This window comes from Chaetodon auriga, chromosome 2 (genome assembly GCF_051107435.1).
Source record: "Chaetodon auriga isolate fChaAug3 chromosome 2, fChaAug3.hap1, whole genome shotgun sequence".
NCBI classification, from domain to species: Eukaryota; Metazoa; Chordata; class Actinopteri; order Chaetodontiformes; family Chaetodontidae; genus Chaetodon; species Chaetodon auriga.
Window position 1 is genome coordinate 23430932 of NC_135075.1, and position 19780 is coordinate 23450711.

At 41.8% G+C, this 19780-nt stretch overlaps 3 protein-coding genes across 6 annotated transcripts; 2 read left to right on the forward strand and 1 right to left on the reverse strand.

Annotated features, from left to right (window-relative positions):
* Positions 1–312: 312 nt before the first annotated feature.
* slc5a8l (solute carrier family 5 member 8, like) lies at positions 313–5907 on the reverse strand. The gene is made up of 15 exons (XM_076748689.1): positions 5554–5907; positions 5157–5222; positions 4865–4916; positions 4423–4490; positions 3944–4098; positions 3510–3650; positions 3292–3421; positions 3106–3194; positions 2692–2804; positions 1627–1694; positions 1428–1514; positions 1106–1299; positions 736–845; positions 519–604; positions 313–426 (listed from the first exon to the last, which is right to left on the reverse strand). The coding sequence occupies exons 1-15, from the start codon at positions 5905–5907 to the stop codon at positions 313–315; spliced, it is 1827 nt and encodes a 608-aa protein (XP_076604804.1).
* A 1963-nt stretch (positions 5908–7870) lies between these two features.
* On the forward strand, positions 7871–9429 carry tshba (thyroid stimulating hormone subunit beta a). Of its 2 annotated transcripts, XM_076748703.1 has the most exons (3): positions 7871–7990; positions 8090–8275; positions 8791–9429. In XM_076748703.1, the coding sequence occupies exons 2-3, from the start codon at positions 8114–8116 to the stop codon at positions 9064–9066; spliced, it is 438 nt and encodes a 145-aa protein (XP_076604818.1). In that variant the 5' UTR covers positions 7871–7990; positions 8090–8113; the 3' UTR covers positions 9067–9429. The 2 variants fall into 2 exon arrangements, with proteins under 2 accessions (XP_076604818.1, XP_076604826.1); XM_076748711.1 differs by having other exon boundaries at positions 7981–8275; positions 8791–9314.
* Positions 9430–13825: 4396 nt separating this feature from the next.
* slc25a55a (solute carrier family 25 member 55a) lies at positions 13826–19334 on the forward strand. 3 transcript variants are annotated; one of them, XM_076741751.1, is made up of 11 exons: positions 13852–13945; positions 14640–14764; positions 15158–15283; positions 15712–15767; positions 16223–16293; positions 17026–17116; positions 17202–17320; positions 17434–17629; positions 17737–17891; positions 17997–18072; positions 18164–19334. In XM_076741751.1, the coding sequence occupies exons 7-11, from the start codon at positions 17227–17229 to the stop codon at positions 18321–18323; spliced, it is 681 nt and encodes a 226-aa protein (XP_076597866.1). In that variant the 5' UTR covers positions 13852–13945; positions 14640–14764; positions 15158–15283; positions 15712–15767; positions 16223–16293; positions 17026–17116; positions 17202–17226; the 3' UTR covers positions 18324–19334. The 3 variants fall into 3 exon arrangements, with proteins under 3 accessions (XP_076597849.1, XP_076597866.1, XP_076597858.1); XM_076741734.1 differs by lacking the exon at positions 16223–16293 and having other exon boundaries at positions 13826–13945; XM_076741743.1 differs by having other exon boundaries at positions 15712–16293.
* Positions 19335–19780: the final 446 nt, after the last annotated feature.

Sequence of the window (19780 nt, forward strand, 5' to 3'; positions counted from 1 at the left end):
CCCCGTTGTTCTAAATATCACAACACCAGAAACGTCCTGGTTTATTTAAAGGACTCTATTATACAAGAACAATTTCCTCCTGTATATTTCTTGTTTTTCTGTTGTTTAAGCACCTTAGTCGGGTCGGCACATAAGCAAAGTTTAGTTTTAGTTTTGCTAAGCTTGATCGCGAGTGTTCAGCCTTTTAATGTAAAATCAAAATGATTTTGTGTCTCAGCACATAACACACCATAATGTATTATCACAGTAATAGAGTTACAATCATTGTGTGTGTATGTTTCCACAATGGAACAGTGTATTGATATCGTTCCTTTATAGTTTGGTGACTTTTTCAACATCTTTGCTCATCACTTCGAAGTCTGTGAATGTTGGGTTGTCAGCTTGGAAGTGGAAGTCTTTTGCATCCTTTTCTTTGATGTCTAATTCCTGTGGAAAACATTCAGCGAGCTATTAATAACACAACAGAATCAGGTGTAGTCTGGTTCACCAATTATGTAACAAAAAGATCAATTTCTCACCTCTGGTTTATTATACCAGCTGAAGCAGATCATGTCACTCATCCTCACAAACAGATCAGAGTTAAGCTTTTCTTGCTTGCATCCACCTAAAAAGAAATAGATATGTATTCCCATCACTGTTTTATGGTAGATTTGGATTATAATATTAAGCTTTTAGACCATACAGTCATCGATGTGCGTCTGCAGTGGATGTAGAGTTTAGGGAATAATATCTCACCTGTGATCATGCTCACCAGCAGGCCACAGACGATTGTGGTCAATGTACCCAAAAGAGCAAGGTAGAGGTACGACAGAGAGTACCAGGAGTCTGCCAGAGGGGGCCTGTCACTGATGCACAGAGGAGATCCTTTTAGTTATCGTCCTCCTGTCATTCCACACTTTAACACCAACAGGAGTGACACTTCTTTGTAATGATATACTGCATAAAGAGGGCTGCAAGTCATTACTATCTTTATTATCAATAAACCTGCTAATTATTTCCCCAATTTCCCCAATTAATCGTGCATTAAAACACAAATGAGTATTCCTGTTATTTGTGGCCATGTCATGTGCTTAACGGGCTTTTATTTTTGTGTAATATGACTCACTCAGGCGGTGGGGTCAGAGTCACTGGACTGGTCCATGGAGCTGTTGTTGTGTAGTTTTGGCTCATTGTGCTGTTGCAGCCTGCAGTGGTGACTGGGAGAGGATTTGTCTTTTCAGCCGTCGGCGGGTAAATCTGGCCTCCAATCCCCACCCACAGAGTCATCACTAGACCAATGATCATTCCTGTAATTCCTCCCTGCGAAGCAAACATGATGGCAGTCAAGCACCTGCTGGATGTGTGACGTGTTTCAGTAGCAAGCTTTCTTTGTGCTGTGAAAGGGTGCAGTTGTGCTAGTGAATGTTCCAACAGCAGGAAATACTCACTATGGAGTTTGATGTGCGGAATAGCATTCCCAACAGGTAAAGACCAAGAAGAGGCCCGCTGATCATGCCAAATATGGACAGAGCTGCCTGAAAACAGAGAACCATCAGGAGGCTTGTAGTTCTTCGTCCTCAGCACTTGGTGGTGCTGTAGAGCAATACATGGCTGCAGTACTGTGTGCATAGTGTTCGAGAGGTTTACCTGCAAAACGCTGCCCATCAAGGAAGCAACTCCAGCCATCCCAATACATAGGGCTCCAAAAAATACACCTGGGAGGGGGTAAAATCAGTATTATTGAAATGAAAGAGCTAATCTAATCACAAAGTTTATATAGATGTAACTGAAGTTTGACATTTTATCACGTGAAGAATGTTTTTTTCTTTCCTCAAAAAAGAAATTAGAAGGTGTTAAAAAATATTTACTCTTGCTTTCCGTTGGCAGAGGTTTTAGTTAGAAAATGTTTTTGTGTCCGACTGCGGGCTGTTGTGAGACATTACACAAAACTGGATCGGATTGTGATCAAAGGAAGCTGGGTTTTTTTGTGACGTGTCCGTCAGCACCATCAGATCTGTAGCCACTACTGTCTCTGGTTTTCCATTATACGTAATTGATCGTGGAACTGGTACTAAATTGCATTCCATGTGGTATTAAAAAGGTCTTTAATGTAACTTTCTGAACCCTGCAGAAACCTGTTTGCTCTCTGTTTCCCTCCCATAAATGAGAGCTCTGATTAACACCTCTAACTGCACAGTAATCACCAGGAACAATGTGACCTTGTGTACAAACATTACACAGATCCACACAAACCAGTGAGTATATTAAACTGAGATAACTGTGCATTGTCTGCACAAATCCTCCCGCAGTACAAGAGATATTGGAGCCCCACCCTTGACCTTACCGTGCCAGAAGTTTCTAGTATCTACATGTTTCTGCCTGTCCAGCTTTTTCTCAGGAGATCTACCCAATGAAAGGCTCCAGATTGTTGCAGCATTAATCATGTTTGTGTATTGTGTGTTGTGAAGTCTGTTTACAGAGATTCTCCACAAGTGATCGTTTAATTTTGTCTTTGAATAAACAAGATTTTCTTTGTTCGCAGCCATCAGCTGTGACACTAGCTGAACTGGAAACATTTGAATGTTTTCTTAATTTCCTGCTCAGAACAACAAGAAAAGATAACCGTTATCCTGGTGATTACTTACTCATACTCGACTATGAAGAGATTGAGGGTAAATATGTCTTTAACAAAGGATTTTTCACACAACTTACTCAGGCCCATGTTCAGCCATGTCACCTGTCTCTGTGTGAGGTTTTTGAACACTGGAAATATAAAGTCCTCCACGGTGACAGCAACGAGCGCATTAATACTGGAAGACACCGTGCTGAAAAACACACACCGGTAAGCTTTTAGTCACTTAACAGAACAGAGAGGCTGATGCATTTGAATAGCAGATTAGATTACAGATACAATGAGTCTCAGGTAAATGGCGCTTTCCTTGAAAATGTGAATTCAGTAACTTGTTCCGTGGAACAATGACACAGACTTCCCTCATGAAGCAACATAATCCAGGTATAGCCATCTCATTCTTTCCATGGCAGTGTGTCTTATCTACCAGAGCATTTCCTTGCCAACAGAGTATTTCTGACAAACAAATATTTTTCTTTGTTTGTGTTAGGCCTCACCTGAGGGTGCCACTGTATGCTGCAGCCACAAACAAGCCAGGGACTCCAGGGTAAGCTTCCAGAATATCCATCACAAGGTAGGGCAGCAGCTGGTTTGCAAATATAAACCATTATTACGGTTAATGCTTCGTTACATAGCAAACAGCATGACTTCCATGTGATGATGTGTCGAGAGGCTGCAAATACCTGGTCGGTGGTGCTCACATCACCATTTGTAAGTGGATCACAGTTCTTGTAAATGGAGAACATTGTGAGGCCAGAAAGCATAGCCAGGCTCACCGTTAGCCACAAGCCGACCATGTTCACATACAAAGACCTGAGAGATGTAAAAAGACTTGTCAGTGCATGAAGCCTCACTCACAGCCTGTAGTTCAGTGTTTGTATTGCTCTGCAGGAACGCTCACATCCTGGCATGTCCCAAGGTTTTGCAGGAGATGTAGCGCTGCACCTGGGACTGGTTGATTGAGTAGATAGACACCCACATCACGCTGCCGCCGATTATAATAGTCCAGAAAGTATGTCGCTTCAGAGGATCTGGGTCAAAACTGTGATAAAAGTCAGGAGCGTGACAGTAATGAAGGAAGTGTTTGGGGATATCAACAGTACAAACTTTTAATGATGTGGGATGAAAGTTTGGAGCAATAAGCAAGCATCACTGATTGAGTTGAGTGACTGAGTTTTATTGATTATTGCGTTTCCAGTAAAGTCCTTTTTTTGGATTATAGAGCAGTTAAGAGCTACAAGGAAGTCGAATTTGTGTAGCTGTGGCTGCAAACTAATTTCTCTGACCCAGAAAGGGACTGTTAACAAATACAAGTCGCCCTATTTGTGTACTTACTCAAATACGTCTAGTCGGCCTCCTTGGCCAGCGTCTTCCCAAATCTTCGTCAGGCCTCCCTGCAGTACAGCTCCTCGAGCTATAACAGCCACAAAACCTGCCAGCATGATCACCATCTGCAGCACGTCTGTCCAGATTACTGCTTTCAGACCGCCCTGAAACACAGTCCATGTTAGAGCCAGCTTATCGTGGCATTTCGCTGAAGTCTTTCCAGTCTAGTGACGCTAACTTTAATGTTAAAATGTGTACAATTATACATTACCATGCAGAGAATCATTTTCACAGGCAGAATACAGTTTTTGTCCACCAACCAGGCTGCTTTTAGCGTAACAGTTTGAAATGCAAACATAAGTCGATCCAAGATTTCAGTCTGTTTGTATACATTATACGTATACCTTATACACTTCTTGTATACTGTTAGTGTGCAGGTCATTCATTCAATACAATATTTGATACTTGTTAACATGTGCAGTACTAACCAAAGCGCAGTAGAGGATGCACACTGCTCCTGTAGCCACCAGCACTCCCCACAGATTAAGTCCCGTGACTGAGAAAAAAAAAGCTCTGTGTTACACTCAAAGGGGACATGACATGTGACGTGTAATCTTAATAATTGGGCACTTGTAATTGATTTCCCTTTTATTTCAAGCTGAAACACGTTTGCCTCACGTTCAACCCGTGTTTTAAAGAAACAGCGGTATCTTTTGACTCAGTAGTAGATAAACTCTGTTATCAGGACAGCATAAATGATTGTAAAGGGATTAAACAGAAGGTTGAATCACCGGGTTGTGGTTTACTGAGTTACAGTAATGGAAATCTGAAAGAGCTCTTATCGAGTACTGTTTGTACAGAAGAAGCAGACGTCTTAGAAATACTTTTTTAAAAATAATGAATTTAAGAACAGCCCATGTATCGACTTACTTTGATTTAGTGCAAGCGCTGGAGCATAAATAACCAAACCGGTGTACAGGGCCTGAGAGAAGAGGCCACCATTAGTTGATGAGGTGGAAACACAACAAGCATGTGATTCATATTAATCCTGGATTTGGTATCAAGAATCAGTTTTCCATAAAGTCAAAAAGAAAAAAGACAGCTGCTTTTTACCACTTTATATTTGCCATGTTTGTTCCATGAGGTTTTGAGCTTTTAATTATCTAAATACAAAAAGTAATTGAATATTCGTCTTTCCTTCAGTAAAAGCATGTTTAGTTACCGTCTGTACGATGTACATTGATGTCCCAATTAACCGAATGGGCCGACTGAAGCGCAGCTCCAGGTACTGGAAACATAAGGAAACCTGGTCAGACCTCATTAAACTGATGACTGGGGTCACACTCAGTTGTTCAGTTTATACATCCACATTTACAAAAAGTCAAAGAGGTTTGCTTCTTGTTTAAATGGCACCCAACTTTTGGAAATACTTTTAGAGCAGTTAACAGTTAACAGCATTCTGTATAATCTTTGATAGCCATGGTGGTTTCAGCCATGGTTTCTGTAGTCTGTCAGTCAAGCATGCTTGCCTTTTTGATCTCTAATTCTAAGTTACTACCTGCTTCACCTGTCAGCCAGACTTTGTACCTTTCTAATGAATCACAGTGACTTTTCCTTACCTCATAGGTGCTGGTGATCCCCAGTCTGTAGAAAAGCGGGACAAAAACCTCAGCGGTGATGGCAGACATGATGGCATAGGAGAAGGCGAAGAGCCAGAAGGACGCTCCAAACCGGTAGGCCTCGGCAGGTGTGCCAATGACCGTGATGCCAGACATGAAGCTGGCGGTGAGCGACATGGCAACCGGCACAGCTGTCATTTGCCGTCCACCCAGCAAGAACTCAGCGCTGCTGCTCTCCTTACGGCTTCGGATGGCCTGGAAAAGGCCGACGCCAGCTGAGGCCAAGATTGTCCCAGCAAACACCACATAATCCCACACAGAGAAAGTGGCCACTGGACCGCCCGTACCAACCATGGTTAGTTCAGCAGAAGCCTCCTTTTACTAGTACTTTAGTCTGAGCTGTCGGTAACAATGCTTACATTCAGGAGGATTCCTATATCTTGCTAATGTTTAATTTTCTTTCCTCTAAATGGTCCTGAAATCATCACATATATCACAGCAAGAAAAAGGCTTTTCAGTGCACTTCAGACTCAACATTCAGAGGTATTTAATTCAGCTGCACTCAAATTAAAAGTTTCCCTTCAAACCTTCAACAAAGAATAGAAAATCCAAAGAACTGAAGGTGCCAGTCCAGCTGTCAGAGTCGCACCCGCTGAGAGAGATATTTCAACTGCATCTCCTGCAAGCAGCAGAGCTCTGGTCCACTCTGATTCTTTCAACAGACTATAAAGATTAGTTCACTGAAGTTAATGATTGATCAAGGACACTCATAATTTCACTGATTGTAAAAGGCGGCGATCCTGTGGTGTGCCTGAGGCCGCGTTGTACTGATGCTCTGTTATGACTTTTGACATAATAGCACATCCAGCAAGGGTTTTTATACAACTCCAGTTTCCTCACTAGTTATTGGTTAGATTGTGAGGAATGTCAGGAGGCAGGCCAGGTGAATCTGTGTGGTTGGTTGTCTGCTGTCGCATCCTTTTTTTATGTCACACAGTCACGTGATTACTATTGCTTTACTTATCACGTCTGTATTTTTTGTTATCACTAAAAAACACTTTCGGTGTGAGGCAGGGGAGAGTGAGATGTAAGAAATATATCGCAGATGAGGAAGAAGAGGTGGTAAAGCTGTCAGCAGAAACAGGAGAAACAGATATTAATTGGGGTTATTCATTAATATTTGTAATCTAATAAACAGTGATTTTATGGTTGAGGTCCGATGAACTGATGAGAGCATCAGTTCCAGTGAATTCCTAAAAAGTTAATGTAAAATGGCACCTGTTGTTAATGTTTGTAAAGGTAAGCAAGAGCTCAGAATGACCTGCTCAAGTGGACATTGGACTTACACTATTCTGTTTTTGTTTTCATTGTGTTCATCCTTCTGAGCCACTTAGTCAGCCACTTAGTCGTGTGCACTGTTAAAGATAACTGGATGAGGATCCCAGTTCAGGAAGACGTAGAGCTGTGATTATGCCAGGATAAATGTGTTCCTGTCAGAATCCTGTTGATCTGTAATTATAGTGATAAAACCAAACCCGGCACATTAAAAACAATCACATGCTTCACAATTATGACTTATTGTGTCAGAGAGACTTTGACTATCCTCGACAATCATTAAACAAAAATATAGATAAGGAAAGGCCCGACGTCCAGCAGCGTTGAGCGGGAAACCGTGCTTCTCACTTCTCAAGTCAAGGCACTGACTGTCAGCAGCTCGACGTCTGTTTCTGAAGAATTTGGTGTTTCCAGATGAACACTGATGTCTACTGCAGCAGTTTCTGTTTTGCTTACGGTGAGAGCCGATTAGATAAACCTGTTCTGAATGTTCTCTGCTCGCGTTCAGGACAAGTTTGGACAGTTACTGCTTGTGAACTGAGTTGTGCAAACTGCTGAGTGGTGGCGAGTTATGTAACCCACAATGCACAAGCATCATTTGGACATGCACATCAGAAAGTGCTCTGAGAAGTTTGTGTGTGTGTTAGGGAGTGAAATGCTTTTTCTAAGGTTAATTTTTACTCAAATGAGAGACAGATTAGGTAAAACAGTAAAAGTCAGAGTTTGAGCGTCTTTTATGAATGATGCATTCTTTCAAGCCGAAATGAAGCTTTTGGACGTTTCATGACATCTAGCGGACACAGTTTTAGTTTTTGCTTTGGACGGGATGAGATGCAGAGCTGCACCGAGGCTTTCAGCTAGTGCAGGATCCATTACGTCAATTTAATACATTAACTCTGTTCATTATCATTAATTATCATCATTAATTCATGTCATCCACATAATGGACTAAAGCTTCAATGCTTCCCTTTTTCGTCACAGATAGAAGATAACAGCTGGCTTGGATAAAGGTGGATCGTATAATGTTTGGCATAAATACTGTTCAGCGGGGTTGTTCGCACTCACAGCATCATCAGGCCTGCAGCCGCCGGCATCCCTCAAGGTGTCTCACACACAAAGAGGACAACAAATAATATTCAAGAAACCAAACTCTCTGTTTTCTGGTTGTCAATTCGTCTCTTTATCTTTCCATCCCATGCAGGTCCCACATTGATTGGAAAAAAACATGGAGACTGCCGTGTTCACCAGCTGGCTCCTCTTTCTGCTCTTCAGTCCAGCTGTTCCCATGTGCTTACCCACAGACTTCACCCTGCATGTGGAGAGGCCAGAGTGTGACTTCTGTGTGGCGATCAACACAACCATCTGCATGGGATTTTGCTACTCGAGGGTATGTACGTCCTTGGTCATCATTCATGGCTTTAGGTGGGAAAAAGAACACAGAAATATGGTCATACGGGCAGAGAAATATAAATACTCAAAGAACAGAAATTTAATTGGATATGTACTCAGTCCTTTGGAAACCTGGCATTTCTGAATGAAAACTTTACAATAAAGTTAAAAATATACACATCTATGTACATACATACAGAATACATAATGACATCTTTAATATAAAGTTTAAAATGTGGTTAAGTTGAAAATGACTGAAATCTGACCCAGTTTTTGCTGTAAGGTTAACATTTTGAGCGAGATCCTAAAAAAATACAGCAGACACTAATCGCAACTTTCCTGGTATCATCTGTCACATCAGCACAACATGAAGCACAGTTCATAAAAAGTTCATAGTTGTGTTTGACGTAAGAAAAGTCTCACAAACTCTATTTTCATTTGAAAAGAAGCCCTTTGTAGCTCAGAGCTGAAATGTATTGTAAGTCCACTCGTATGTTTGTGTGCCGTGAGCAGGACAGCAACATGAGGGACCTGCTCGGCCCGCGCTTCCTCATCCAGAGAGGTTGTACCTATGACAAGGTGGAATACCGCACGGCCGTGCTGCCCGGCTGCGCCGTCGACGCCGACCCCGTCTTCACCTACCCCGTGGCTCTCAGCTGCCACTGCGGCGCCTGCAGGACGGACAGCGACGAGTGCACGCACAGGGCCGGCGTGAACGGGGCCAGGTGCACCAAACCAGTCCGACGTCTCTACCCGTACCCTGAGCAGAGCTACATGACTCCTTTCTGACGCTTCTGCTGCTGTCGTTCTCAGCTCGTTCTCTTCAGTTCTAATTACACATCTGTGTGAATGTTTTGAGAGGAAACAGACGTCACCCTGTGATGGATGCAGTGATGTCTGCACTGTCTGTTCTGTAACCTGTTGTACCAGCCTGTTTTATTGTTCCTTTGGCACCCGTCCTGGAGCTCTGCTTCTCACTTTACGCTGGGGGGGGGGGGGGGGGGGGGGGTTGATTCTGGTGCGTGTTTTGATCAGCTTCAGTATATTTCCTCCTGTGTGTGTTTCTTCCTGTTGTGTGTGTGACTCCCAGGCTTATTGTGTTTACTGTGAAAGGGATACGCTGAATGCAACTCAATTAAAGCTGATGTCTCTAAATAGCTCTGTGACTAAGCTGTGCTTGACTTAATCACATCCTGTGCCGGACCGTGGCCTTCTGTTTACTACATAACAAACACAAGGCCATAACGCTCCACCAGTGTCACCCAGGATACTATGTTTGGCTGAGGAGTCATTCTGGAAGGCACATGATTGATGAGACACTGCTTATTAAATGGATTATCAGTAAGGACCACAAGGACCAGACTCAGTGCACTCAGACACCAGATTTACAGTGTGACTTTGTTGGCTGATGACTCATTTTATCTCAGTCCAAGTGGAGTATATGTGCGTAGTTTCCTATTCACAAAGGGAATTCAGGAAGACAGCTGGAGCTTATTAATAGCTCAGCAGCTCAGAGTGGGAGAATGTATAATTATCCATCATGTGGATCTATGTGACATTGCTCTCTCGTCTCCTTATTTTATACTCTGTCACTTCTGGGTATCACAGCGTTCAGTGACAGTTTCTATATTAAAGTGTCTGTGTTGATGAAAAAATGTCTTTGTTAGGCTCAGACAGTCACTGTGTGTAACTGGGCCTGGGTTTTATTCATTGGTTCTGCAGCTCTGACAGCTTCTCGCATTTTGATCAGAACAAAATAAAATATAAAATAGATTTGAAGGCTGGTGAACTAAAGGCCGGCAAGACATCAGATTTAAGGAGATACTGCAATGGGCCAGGAGGACTGTCCTCTTACAGAGGAGACTCTTTCATGAGTCAACAGGAGCGATTGTCATCTGCGTTGCTCCTCATATCAAGTTATGCCTCCCGGACACTGATGCCTGACGTGATTCATAAAGGTATGCACCTTTAAGGTTTCTGTGTATTGGAGGCAGACCTTGAATGAACTAATGGACTAATGGAATGGAGAAAGAATAGAGGAAAACCAGTTCATAAAATGCTGAACCACGATGACCTCGAGGAAGCACGTACAGGTTCTCACAACCCGACACTCTGTTTAACCTTGTCAGCAGTCAGCTGACAAGATGGCAGAGCGTTATCTCCTGTCTGGAATGTGTAGTCCCTCGTTTAGGTCTTTGTCAGTGTCTATCCTTTGACCCATATGTGTTTAGCTGCTAAAATCGGGTTAATTTTATTAGATAAATTGTTTTATACTTGTTCATACCTTCATTATTGTGAATAGATACTTTGGTAGTATTTTTATTTCAAAGCAGAGCATATTTCATAGCATAAAATCTATTGGATTATTTTTTCATGTTATAAATGTTCAAAAACATCCCAACTACACATTATCTCTATGAATCCACATAACTTGTGCTCTATACTTTAAACAGTCACAGTTGACCTTGAGTGACTCTCAAATCATCTGACTGATATGGCACAATGCTTTGAATTGCCCAGCTGAAATTCCCCGCGTGGTGGTGTTTTGAAAACCGTAATACCCTAATGGATAAAGCAGTGGATGAAATGGAATTTGCTTCCATCAGCAGTCCGAGAGAAGCTGCTCACACATGCCGACTGACCACGCTTTCATTCAGACAAACCACACAGTTTTGTTTGTGTTGTGTTTATTCAACTAGAAAAAATGTGAGAAATGTTGTAGCCATGTTAGCGGCTCTGCGGAGGGCAATGTGGATCTGTAGGTCGTGTGGAACCGGCTGAAATATCGCTGTTGGGGGACTGAGGTTAAACTTACTGCAGACATTCATAGTGTCACCAGGAGCTTGACCTTTTTGATCTTTAGTGTTGACAACTATTGGATGAAAAGTCCTTAAGTTTCTAACATACTCACGGTGCCCACACGATGTGTCCTCATCACTTTGGTCATCTGACTTTTCCTGTAGCGCCACCCCAGCTTGAGCTTGACCAATACTTCAGTTCATGACCAAACACCTGCAAAACTAATGACGTTCCCATCATCCACAGCTGTAGTTCACGTTCACTGCTAATTAGCAAATGATAGCATGCTAACAGGCTGAGCTAAGATGTGTTTCAGAATGCGTAAGAACAGAGCTAATAGCATGGCCTAATGGTCGGCTGGACCTCACTGTGACTGTGCCTTGGTACTGTTGTAATGCATCTACATCATGACTGCTGCTGTGTTTTATGTAAATTTGTTTGTTTCAGTTTGCTATAATTGCTAGATTGTACATACAGAAGATGGAGAGAGACCAAAATAGGAAAAAAGGCAAACCAAGACTCATATCCGTACTGTAGCTGTTCTTCAGCATCAATCTTGTGCGTTTTTCTGATGAACAGGATAGCGCTTGATAACATGCAGCTTGTACTAAGATCCTTGTCGAGAACCATTTATGAAACAGACTACCAAGCCCTGCATTCATCGGAGTTACTGCTCCTTTTTCGACGTCTACAGAGTTTATGATGAATGTTCATGTGATCCTGATGATCAGATTCCTGATTCAACTTCACATATTTGTAGAAAACTGGATGATTAGATGCTTGTCAAGCAGATGTACAATTATGTACAGAGTAGACTTATCAAAATACCTGAACAGAAGAGTTGTGTAAGTGTGAAATGCTGCCTGTGTGAAGTTGCATGCTTGACTTGACTTGCAGATCATATGTACTTACCACTGTTACACAACTTTTTGGCGTCATTCACGGATGATAGGTAGCAGACAGGTTCCTAAGGAATGTGTCTATACATTTAACACCACTATCAAACACAAACCAGTTTTAATGCTAACAAAGGCCTTCTTCTCTTTGGTGTTCACCCAGTAATTTTCCATGTCATGCAGCTAATACTTGGCATTGTGTGCACCTGCAATTGAAAGCTGTTCAGCAGAATTTACCAGAAGGAAAACCAGGAAAAATCCTGTGAAGTTATTCAATTGGCTGCCTTTTGTTCCTGATCTAACCTCGACAAGAGATAGACCGTGTTTGTCTGGCCACATCAAAAGCATTAGTTAGATTTGTTGAATTCGAATTAGGTGAATGAATTGATTCCTCTTCTCCATCAAAGCCTTCTTAAACACACAGTTGCGTACAATCATCACAGAAATACCTTTTGAAAAATATACAGTAGACCTGTATCTCAGCATTTTTTTTACATTTCTGTGAAGAAAATGAAGTTATTTTTAAAGTTTAGATTATTATTCATGATATAAACATAAAAAAAGTCTCACAGGAGTAGACCAGAACCCAAGCTACATTTACAGAGCCTTCACTTTCTGCTTAACAGCCTCATCCTGCATCAGAAGAGCACACAGTTAAAACTATCGAAGAGCTTAAAGAACAATGGAAGCGTCAGGGAACACTAACACAGGACCTACTATGGGCATATTATATATCTCCAACATAGACTCAGCCAGCAAAAAGTCCCAGCAGAGGATTTACTTCCTGCATCAGTTCAGGAAGTTAAACCTGCCTCAGGAGCTGCTGCACCAGTTCTACACTGCAAATAGTCTTTTTCTGCACTACTGAGTTTGGATCAGCCACCAAAAAAGACAGGAACAGATGACAAAAGACAGCCAGGGATGCAGAGAAAATCACTGGTGCCATCCTGCCCCCATGTAGGACTTATACATGTCCAATTCTTTTCACTTTGACCTTGACGCTGAATGAACTTCTGTTGAATCATTCTGTCCACACATTCAGTAGAACCATCAGGATAGTTATATGTATATTTTGTCTTAAATATTCATTTTTCTTATTTATCTTTCTAGCTTTCACATACATACATGTTGACATAATCATACTGTCTCATCTTTACCTTTATTTGTTCAGCTTCTTTGTTCTTGCTCTTGGCTGTTATGTCTATGAGTAACTTACATTGAGAGCAAATAAAAAAAGTTGAATTTGCACATAAACTGGGCCAATAAGGCTCATTTTGATATTAATGAATATTGCAAGTACTAATGTAAAGCATACCTCGAGATTTTACATTAGTACAATAGTGTATTCAGTAATATGTTTAGTTACTTTTGCTTGTAGAATAGAATGATGTCATCCTACTGGTGTGGCCAACAAGCTTACCAGAGTGATCTTAATGCTATTAAGATCTTAGCCTATAGACTTACAATGAGACCAAGATCATCTTAACCTGAAGATCTTGATGGGAAACGGTTCCCTGCCCTCTTCTCAAAAAATCTCCTCAAAAAAAATGTCTAATCTTAGGAATCAATAGAAATCTTAACAATCAATCAATCAATCAATCAATCAATCAATCAATCAATCAATCAATCGACATTCTTTCGCTTTTAACGACAATAATTGAAAGAACTTTCGTGAAACAATGGTTTCTTTTAACTTTCACTCCTAACCATGATTGATCAGTCTGCCATCCAATAAAGCAAGGAGAAGCTCAATGTAACCAATCAACGCTGAGTTTGCAAGCTAGCTAATAGATGATTGGTTGTCATTCAACATCTTCGGCGAGTTTGTCCCGCCCCAGATTAGACTCAATGGAAATTTCCAGTTAGTCTGCTCATTGCTATATTAGAAGAAGCGGCCGGCGAGACAGGCAGAACCAGACATTAACAGCACGAGATCAACTTGAAAGAATAACTACAAGACAATCTTTTGCTAGGTAAGAGATTTTATGTCTGTATTTACGTAGTTTTTAATGATTTTTAAGCACATTAAGTTGTTCGCGATGGGCAGGTTGTTCGCTTTTAGGACGGTATTGTTCTGAATGGGTGTCTTAGTTAATGCCGCCTGCTAGCTTGACCTGTATGAAACTGAGAGCAGCCGCTCTTAACGCAGCTGTATAGAAATGTGTTTTTGCTCGTTTATTGCTAACTGTTCCGTTAAAATTGTCTGCCATGCAAGATATGCGATAGAAGAACTTGATATATAAATGCGGAACCTTTACTTGAAATGCATAAAGCGTCCTTTTGTCACCTAAAGAGAGAACGAAAGGCTTTTGTCATTGATTTGCTGTCGCAGAAAATTCTGTTTTCAAGGAAGTTCGCGACACTTCCTGCATCTCAATATTATCTGGAACTTAAGCAGAAACCCAAAAGAAGTAACGTTATCAAGAATGTATGAAAAGCGGTAATGCCCATGTATGGTGTTCCGGTATGTGATCTTGAACAGGCCCACGGGTTGTACTACTCATAGTGCTCAGCGGGTGAGCTCATGGTCACGTGATCATGTGTGGCGTGTAGATAAGGCAAAGCCTCTGCTGGGGCCGAGATAATCTCTGTGTACACACACTGCAGGAGTACTCAGAAACCTGCCCTTGTTCTCGAAGTAACTTCCGTTCCGTTTTCTCTGTCTAGAACTGCGTTCATTGATTTGACTGAAGAACACTTGGAGCTACATCACTACGTTTTACACTTCTTCACTTCACGGCACTTGTTTCTTCACTTATTTAAGAGGTCATCATGTCTCAGCAGCAGATCAGGTAAGTCTCATTCATTCTCCTTTTCCACTTTATAGTACAACTAGTCCATTGATAGAGAGTTATGTCGCTATTTTGTCAATTTGATTAATTGTTTACGTCTTTCCTGTTTTTCTGTTGAATTAAACTTATTATCTTTTAACTGTTGGTTGGAAGAAGCAACACATTACCTTGGGAAATTCAGATGGACATCAGTGTTCACACCATGATTAATTGTTTGAGAGATGATTAAAAACAGGAAATACAGGAAACCCTTAACTCAAAAGCTGTTGCCAAAAGTTTCATTTCAACCCTTTATTACAGGCCTACCTTAATCTCAGTTTTCACAGTTTTACAGTTTCAGAAATGAATTTCCACATTAAAGTATTGACGTTCTTTTTTGTCTCCTCCCTTCAGCCTCCCAGCCAAACTCATTAATGGAGGTATTGCTGGCATTGTTGGGGTTACTTGTGTCTTCCCCATTGACTTGGCAAAGACCAGGTTGCAGAATCAGAGACCGGGTCAGCAGGTCTACAAGAGCATGTAAGTATTTATAGTTTCTGTTGTCTTGCATGACATACACGACAGCACTCTGGCAAATCTCTTGGCTTTATACCCACAACATTCGTGTATAATCCAGGACTCTTCTTGGTAATCTCACAATGACACATGCAGGGCATCAAGGTGGGTGTGTAGAATTGAGAACATTCCTGACTTGATAGAACATCATGACTGTTAATCTTTGTCATCGCTCTCCAGTGAGGTGGTGCAAATGTCTTTGAAGGGTGGACGTTTACTGCTGTTTCTTACAGCAGACACTCTGACTGTCATTGTGATTAAGAACTGTCTTTGAGTTATTATGTCTTTTGTTTTTAATAATTAAGCTTCTCTCAAATATTCCAGTGTGTTTTGAGTCAACTACCTTAATTGGTTCGTACCATTAACGTTTTCCTCGCCTTGTTGTTTTGTAGGATGGACTGCCTTGTCAAGACAGTTCGATCAGAGGGGTACTTTGGAATGTACAGAGGTAAGATTTACACACATCTGAATGTTAAGAACCAGTAGGCTAGGACATGTAGGAGAGGATTAAATGTAGGAGAGGGTAAGATCTTTCTATCGTGAGGCTGAACACTGATTACATGACAGCAGGCTTCAGATACAGAGTACTTTGAGTGCATGGGTTGCTTGATTTACTTGAAAATATAGTTCTGAGTTGGAATAAGTTTTACAAAAGAAGAGATGACCAAAGCTGTTCTCATGCAAACTGGCTTTTGCAGCTTTAAGCTCTGGTGTATTAATACTATTCATGCAGTAAATTGGAAAGCACATGTCCTGTTTTGATTATTAGCTCATTGATGTAATGTAGAAAAAGTGAAATCTTTGTGGACGTAGTTCATTGTGAGGAAAATTGAGACCTTTAGTTTGGGTCTCTGCTTGTGTGAGGAATGCTGTTTGTTTGCATCTGTGTTTTTCATATTACAGACTTGGGTCCCCCTGGGATATTGAAGGCTAGCCGATAAGGCGCAGCCACGCTGGAGGCAAATCATTAAATGGTTCTTACAATATTGCTCTATTTAAAACTATAGGCACAAGTTTTTGTTTTGCCATCTATTTGTTCTGTTATTATCTACTTGTTAATAACTACATGGCTGCCTCTTCACTGTCCTGTCCACTTGTAGAACCTCATTTTCTAGGCTATGACTTGTGTTATTGCAGACTTTGGTTGATCTCGAAAATGAATCAGCGCTCTATTTCAGCAGTCTGAGTCACAGCTCGGTGTTTTCGGTTCGCCCACAGTCTGCACACACAGTACATAGTGAAGGATTCAGTCTGTTCCTTCGCTAACATCTCTTCATTTTGTCTGTCGCTGGCATTAACCTACTTACTAACTTCAGACCTTTCAATAGAGAATTTCCTTTCTCTTCTCCACGCAGAGTGGGCCCTGTTACCATAAACTGACTCACTGTACTTCCTAGTCTTGATGTTTGCATCTCCCTCTTGATGTTCATCACTCTCCCCTTCTCTTTGCCTGTCTTGTGTTTTTTCTTATTTTCCCTCTGAAACTCATGTTTTTAATGTAATTTCTCTTGACATAATCCCCCTCCATGATCATGACTGAAGCTACTTTAAATCGAGCATTTGTCTCATCTGTGTATAGATTAGCTGTACAATGGACTTACTGCATTCAGATGTTGTAATGATAGTGGCGGGGAATGTTTTTGTACATGTGCTAAATGAAACTCGATCGTGACTTCAGCGCTAACTGTATGTTTGTTTTTCCTCAGGCGCTGCTGTAAATTTGACCCTGGTCACTCCTGAGAAGGCAATCAAGCTGGCAGCTAACGACTTGTTAAGGCATCACCTCGCCAAGGATGGGTAAGCAGCATCGTCTCATGACATCATCAGAAAATCCAGGGTCCTGTCAATTGTGTTAACTAATATTTCTCATGTCTGTTCACAGAAAGGGGCTGACGGTGTTCAAAGAGATGCTGGCAGGTTGTGGTGCAGGCATGTGCCAGGTCATTGTGACCACCCCGATGGAAATGCTCAAGATACAGCTACAGGATGCAGGCAGGCTCGGTGAGAAGACGGAATTCATATTGAATATTATGTGAGACACAGTCACTGCGTCTTAGCCCCAGTGTTAAAAATACATATATTAACACGCTTTGTCTTTTTTTTTTTTTCCACAGTGGCCCAGCAGCAGAAACCAGTCATGATGTCGCCCACCAAGCTCGTGGCCACCAACACCATGCTCAGCCGCTCCTACAACTCTGGCACGGTGGTCTCGGCACCACGAGCTGTATCTGCCACACAGATCGCGAAGGAGCTCCTCCACACGCAGGGCATCCAGGGGCTCTACAAGGGTCTGGGGGCGACACTGATGAGGTAAAACTCTTATTCCCTCTGAAGAGGAACCGTGTTGACTTTTTAGACCAGTTACTTTTGTATGAGGATCTCAGTCTGAATCTACATTATCTTTTTGTTTCCTTCAGGGATGTTCCCTTTTCTATTGTCTACTTCCCGTTGTTTGCTAACCTGAACCGCCTGGGCAAACCTGGCCCAGAGGAGTCGTCGCCCTTCTACTGGGCTTTCCTCTCAGGCTGCGCGGCAGGATCCACCGCTGCCGTGGCCGTTAACCCTTGTGATGGTGAGTTTTGAGAGCCATGTCAGCCACGATGTGCCCTGTTTATTAACAACAACGCTGTGATGTTCCTGAAATGTTGCCTCATATGTTTTTGTCCCTTTTTTTCAGTGGTGAAGACTAGACTGCAGTCCATGAACAAAGGATCCAGCGAGGAGACGTACAGTGGAGTTATGGATTGTGTGAGGTAAGACAGTTGAGTCAGTCATCGTTGCATAACTGCCCTTTTTTTTTGGTGTGTGTGTGTGTAAATAAACCCACCCTCTGTTTCTCCACAGTAAAATAATGCGGAAGGAGGGACCCTCTGCCTTCCTGAAGGGTGCCGGCTGTCGAGCTCTGGTCATCGCTCCCCTGTTCGGCATCGCGCAGGTCATGTACTTTGTTGGCGTTGGTGAATACATCCTGGACAACTCGCCTCTAAGCCTCCTGTCGGCATGAGCGCGTCAGCGTGCTGGCTCGGCGTAGGACCCTCCGAGTGGAACAACCGGCAGCTACATAACACCAGTTTACAAGTTTTGTATGACTGAGTCAGAAGGCTTCAGGGTGTAAAGACCGAGGATGTCATTGTCTGTATGGTCTGACAGCTGTGTTGCACTTGAACACTTTTGTGACTTATTCAGTAGGCCATGGCCAACGTTTGCACTTGAAGCTGTTAGCCTTACTGGACTGAGGGACTTAGAGTTGCAGTGTTATTTTGTCTTTGTCCCGAAGACAGTCCTGTTCTGTTTCCCTCTGTGAGGGAGGGGAGCTCACTCCATCGAAGAGACAGACTTATTTTTGTGTTTTCCTCCATGCTATCACATTTCATAATATTTTCTACGTGTGTGCTTCTTTTATTTTGAAATGCAGCAGCTTGCAGTACTTTGTATGTTTCTCCTCCTTTTCTTTTGCTGTTTCATGTTATAAAGCCTTGAAGTTGGAGCAAATGGGGAACACATGGGGCCCAATTTAATGCAAAGAATCCTGTTTTTTTTTTTTTTTTTACATCCATTTCAGCAGTAACTGTGAGTGTACGTGTTTGATTTGACTGATCATGAACCTTCCTACTAACATGGGACCATATACTCGCCAAACCATAGGCAGTGTCCTGTTACATACTTGATATTATCCCGACAGTTATTTAGTAGCCTGTGAACTGCAGTTTTTGTATCCTGATACCTGCAAAAAAACACTTGAGATGCATTCATGCACAATATATATGTATGTGTTTGTCCACATAACCTCAGTTTATACATTTAAGTCATGCACGCCTACATTTTCACTGAGTAATGTTTTAGGTTTATGCCTTAACAGAGCAGAGTGACTTTTCTCTGAAGAAACGAGGCTCGCGGCCAGAAATTCATTATTACTGTGACTGAACATGTGAAAGATGACTGTTACCACATTCTGTGTTTGTGATGGCTTTTTGTATGTGCTGTATACATGCATTAAAAATGTGCAACACCTTCAGTCTGTGTTTTTGGATTGATTTATCATTATCAGTTTACACGAAAGGAACAGACAAAGAAACTAAAACTGCGTAAAGATCGCGAAAGTGTGGCATTCTTCCGATTTGTCCAGTGCAATGCACACACACACACACAACACAACTGCATTATCATTGGCACATTAATGTGCACATCAGCACACTAGTGTTGCAGCCGGGGTCTCGTTTTAATTGTAGCAGAGTAGCTTGTGAAGTTCCCCCTGGAGAGCAATAGTCTTATCTTTACCTTTGATAATACATCATCATTTATTTGTCGATAATATTTTGTATCAGTCACTTAGGAGTAGAAGTGAAGTACTACCTCAAAATTGCAGCCCCCATGATAACACATTTAATGTGTAGTGAACAAAGGTCAAAGGTGTTTGGCATCAACGTTGTGCTTTATGCAGTTTAACATATTGATACTGGA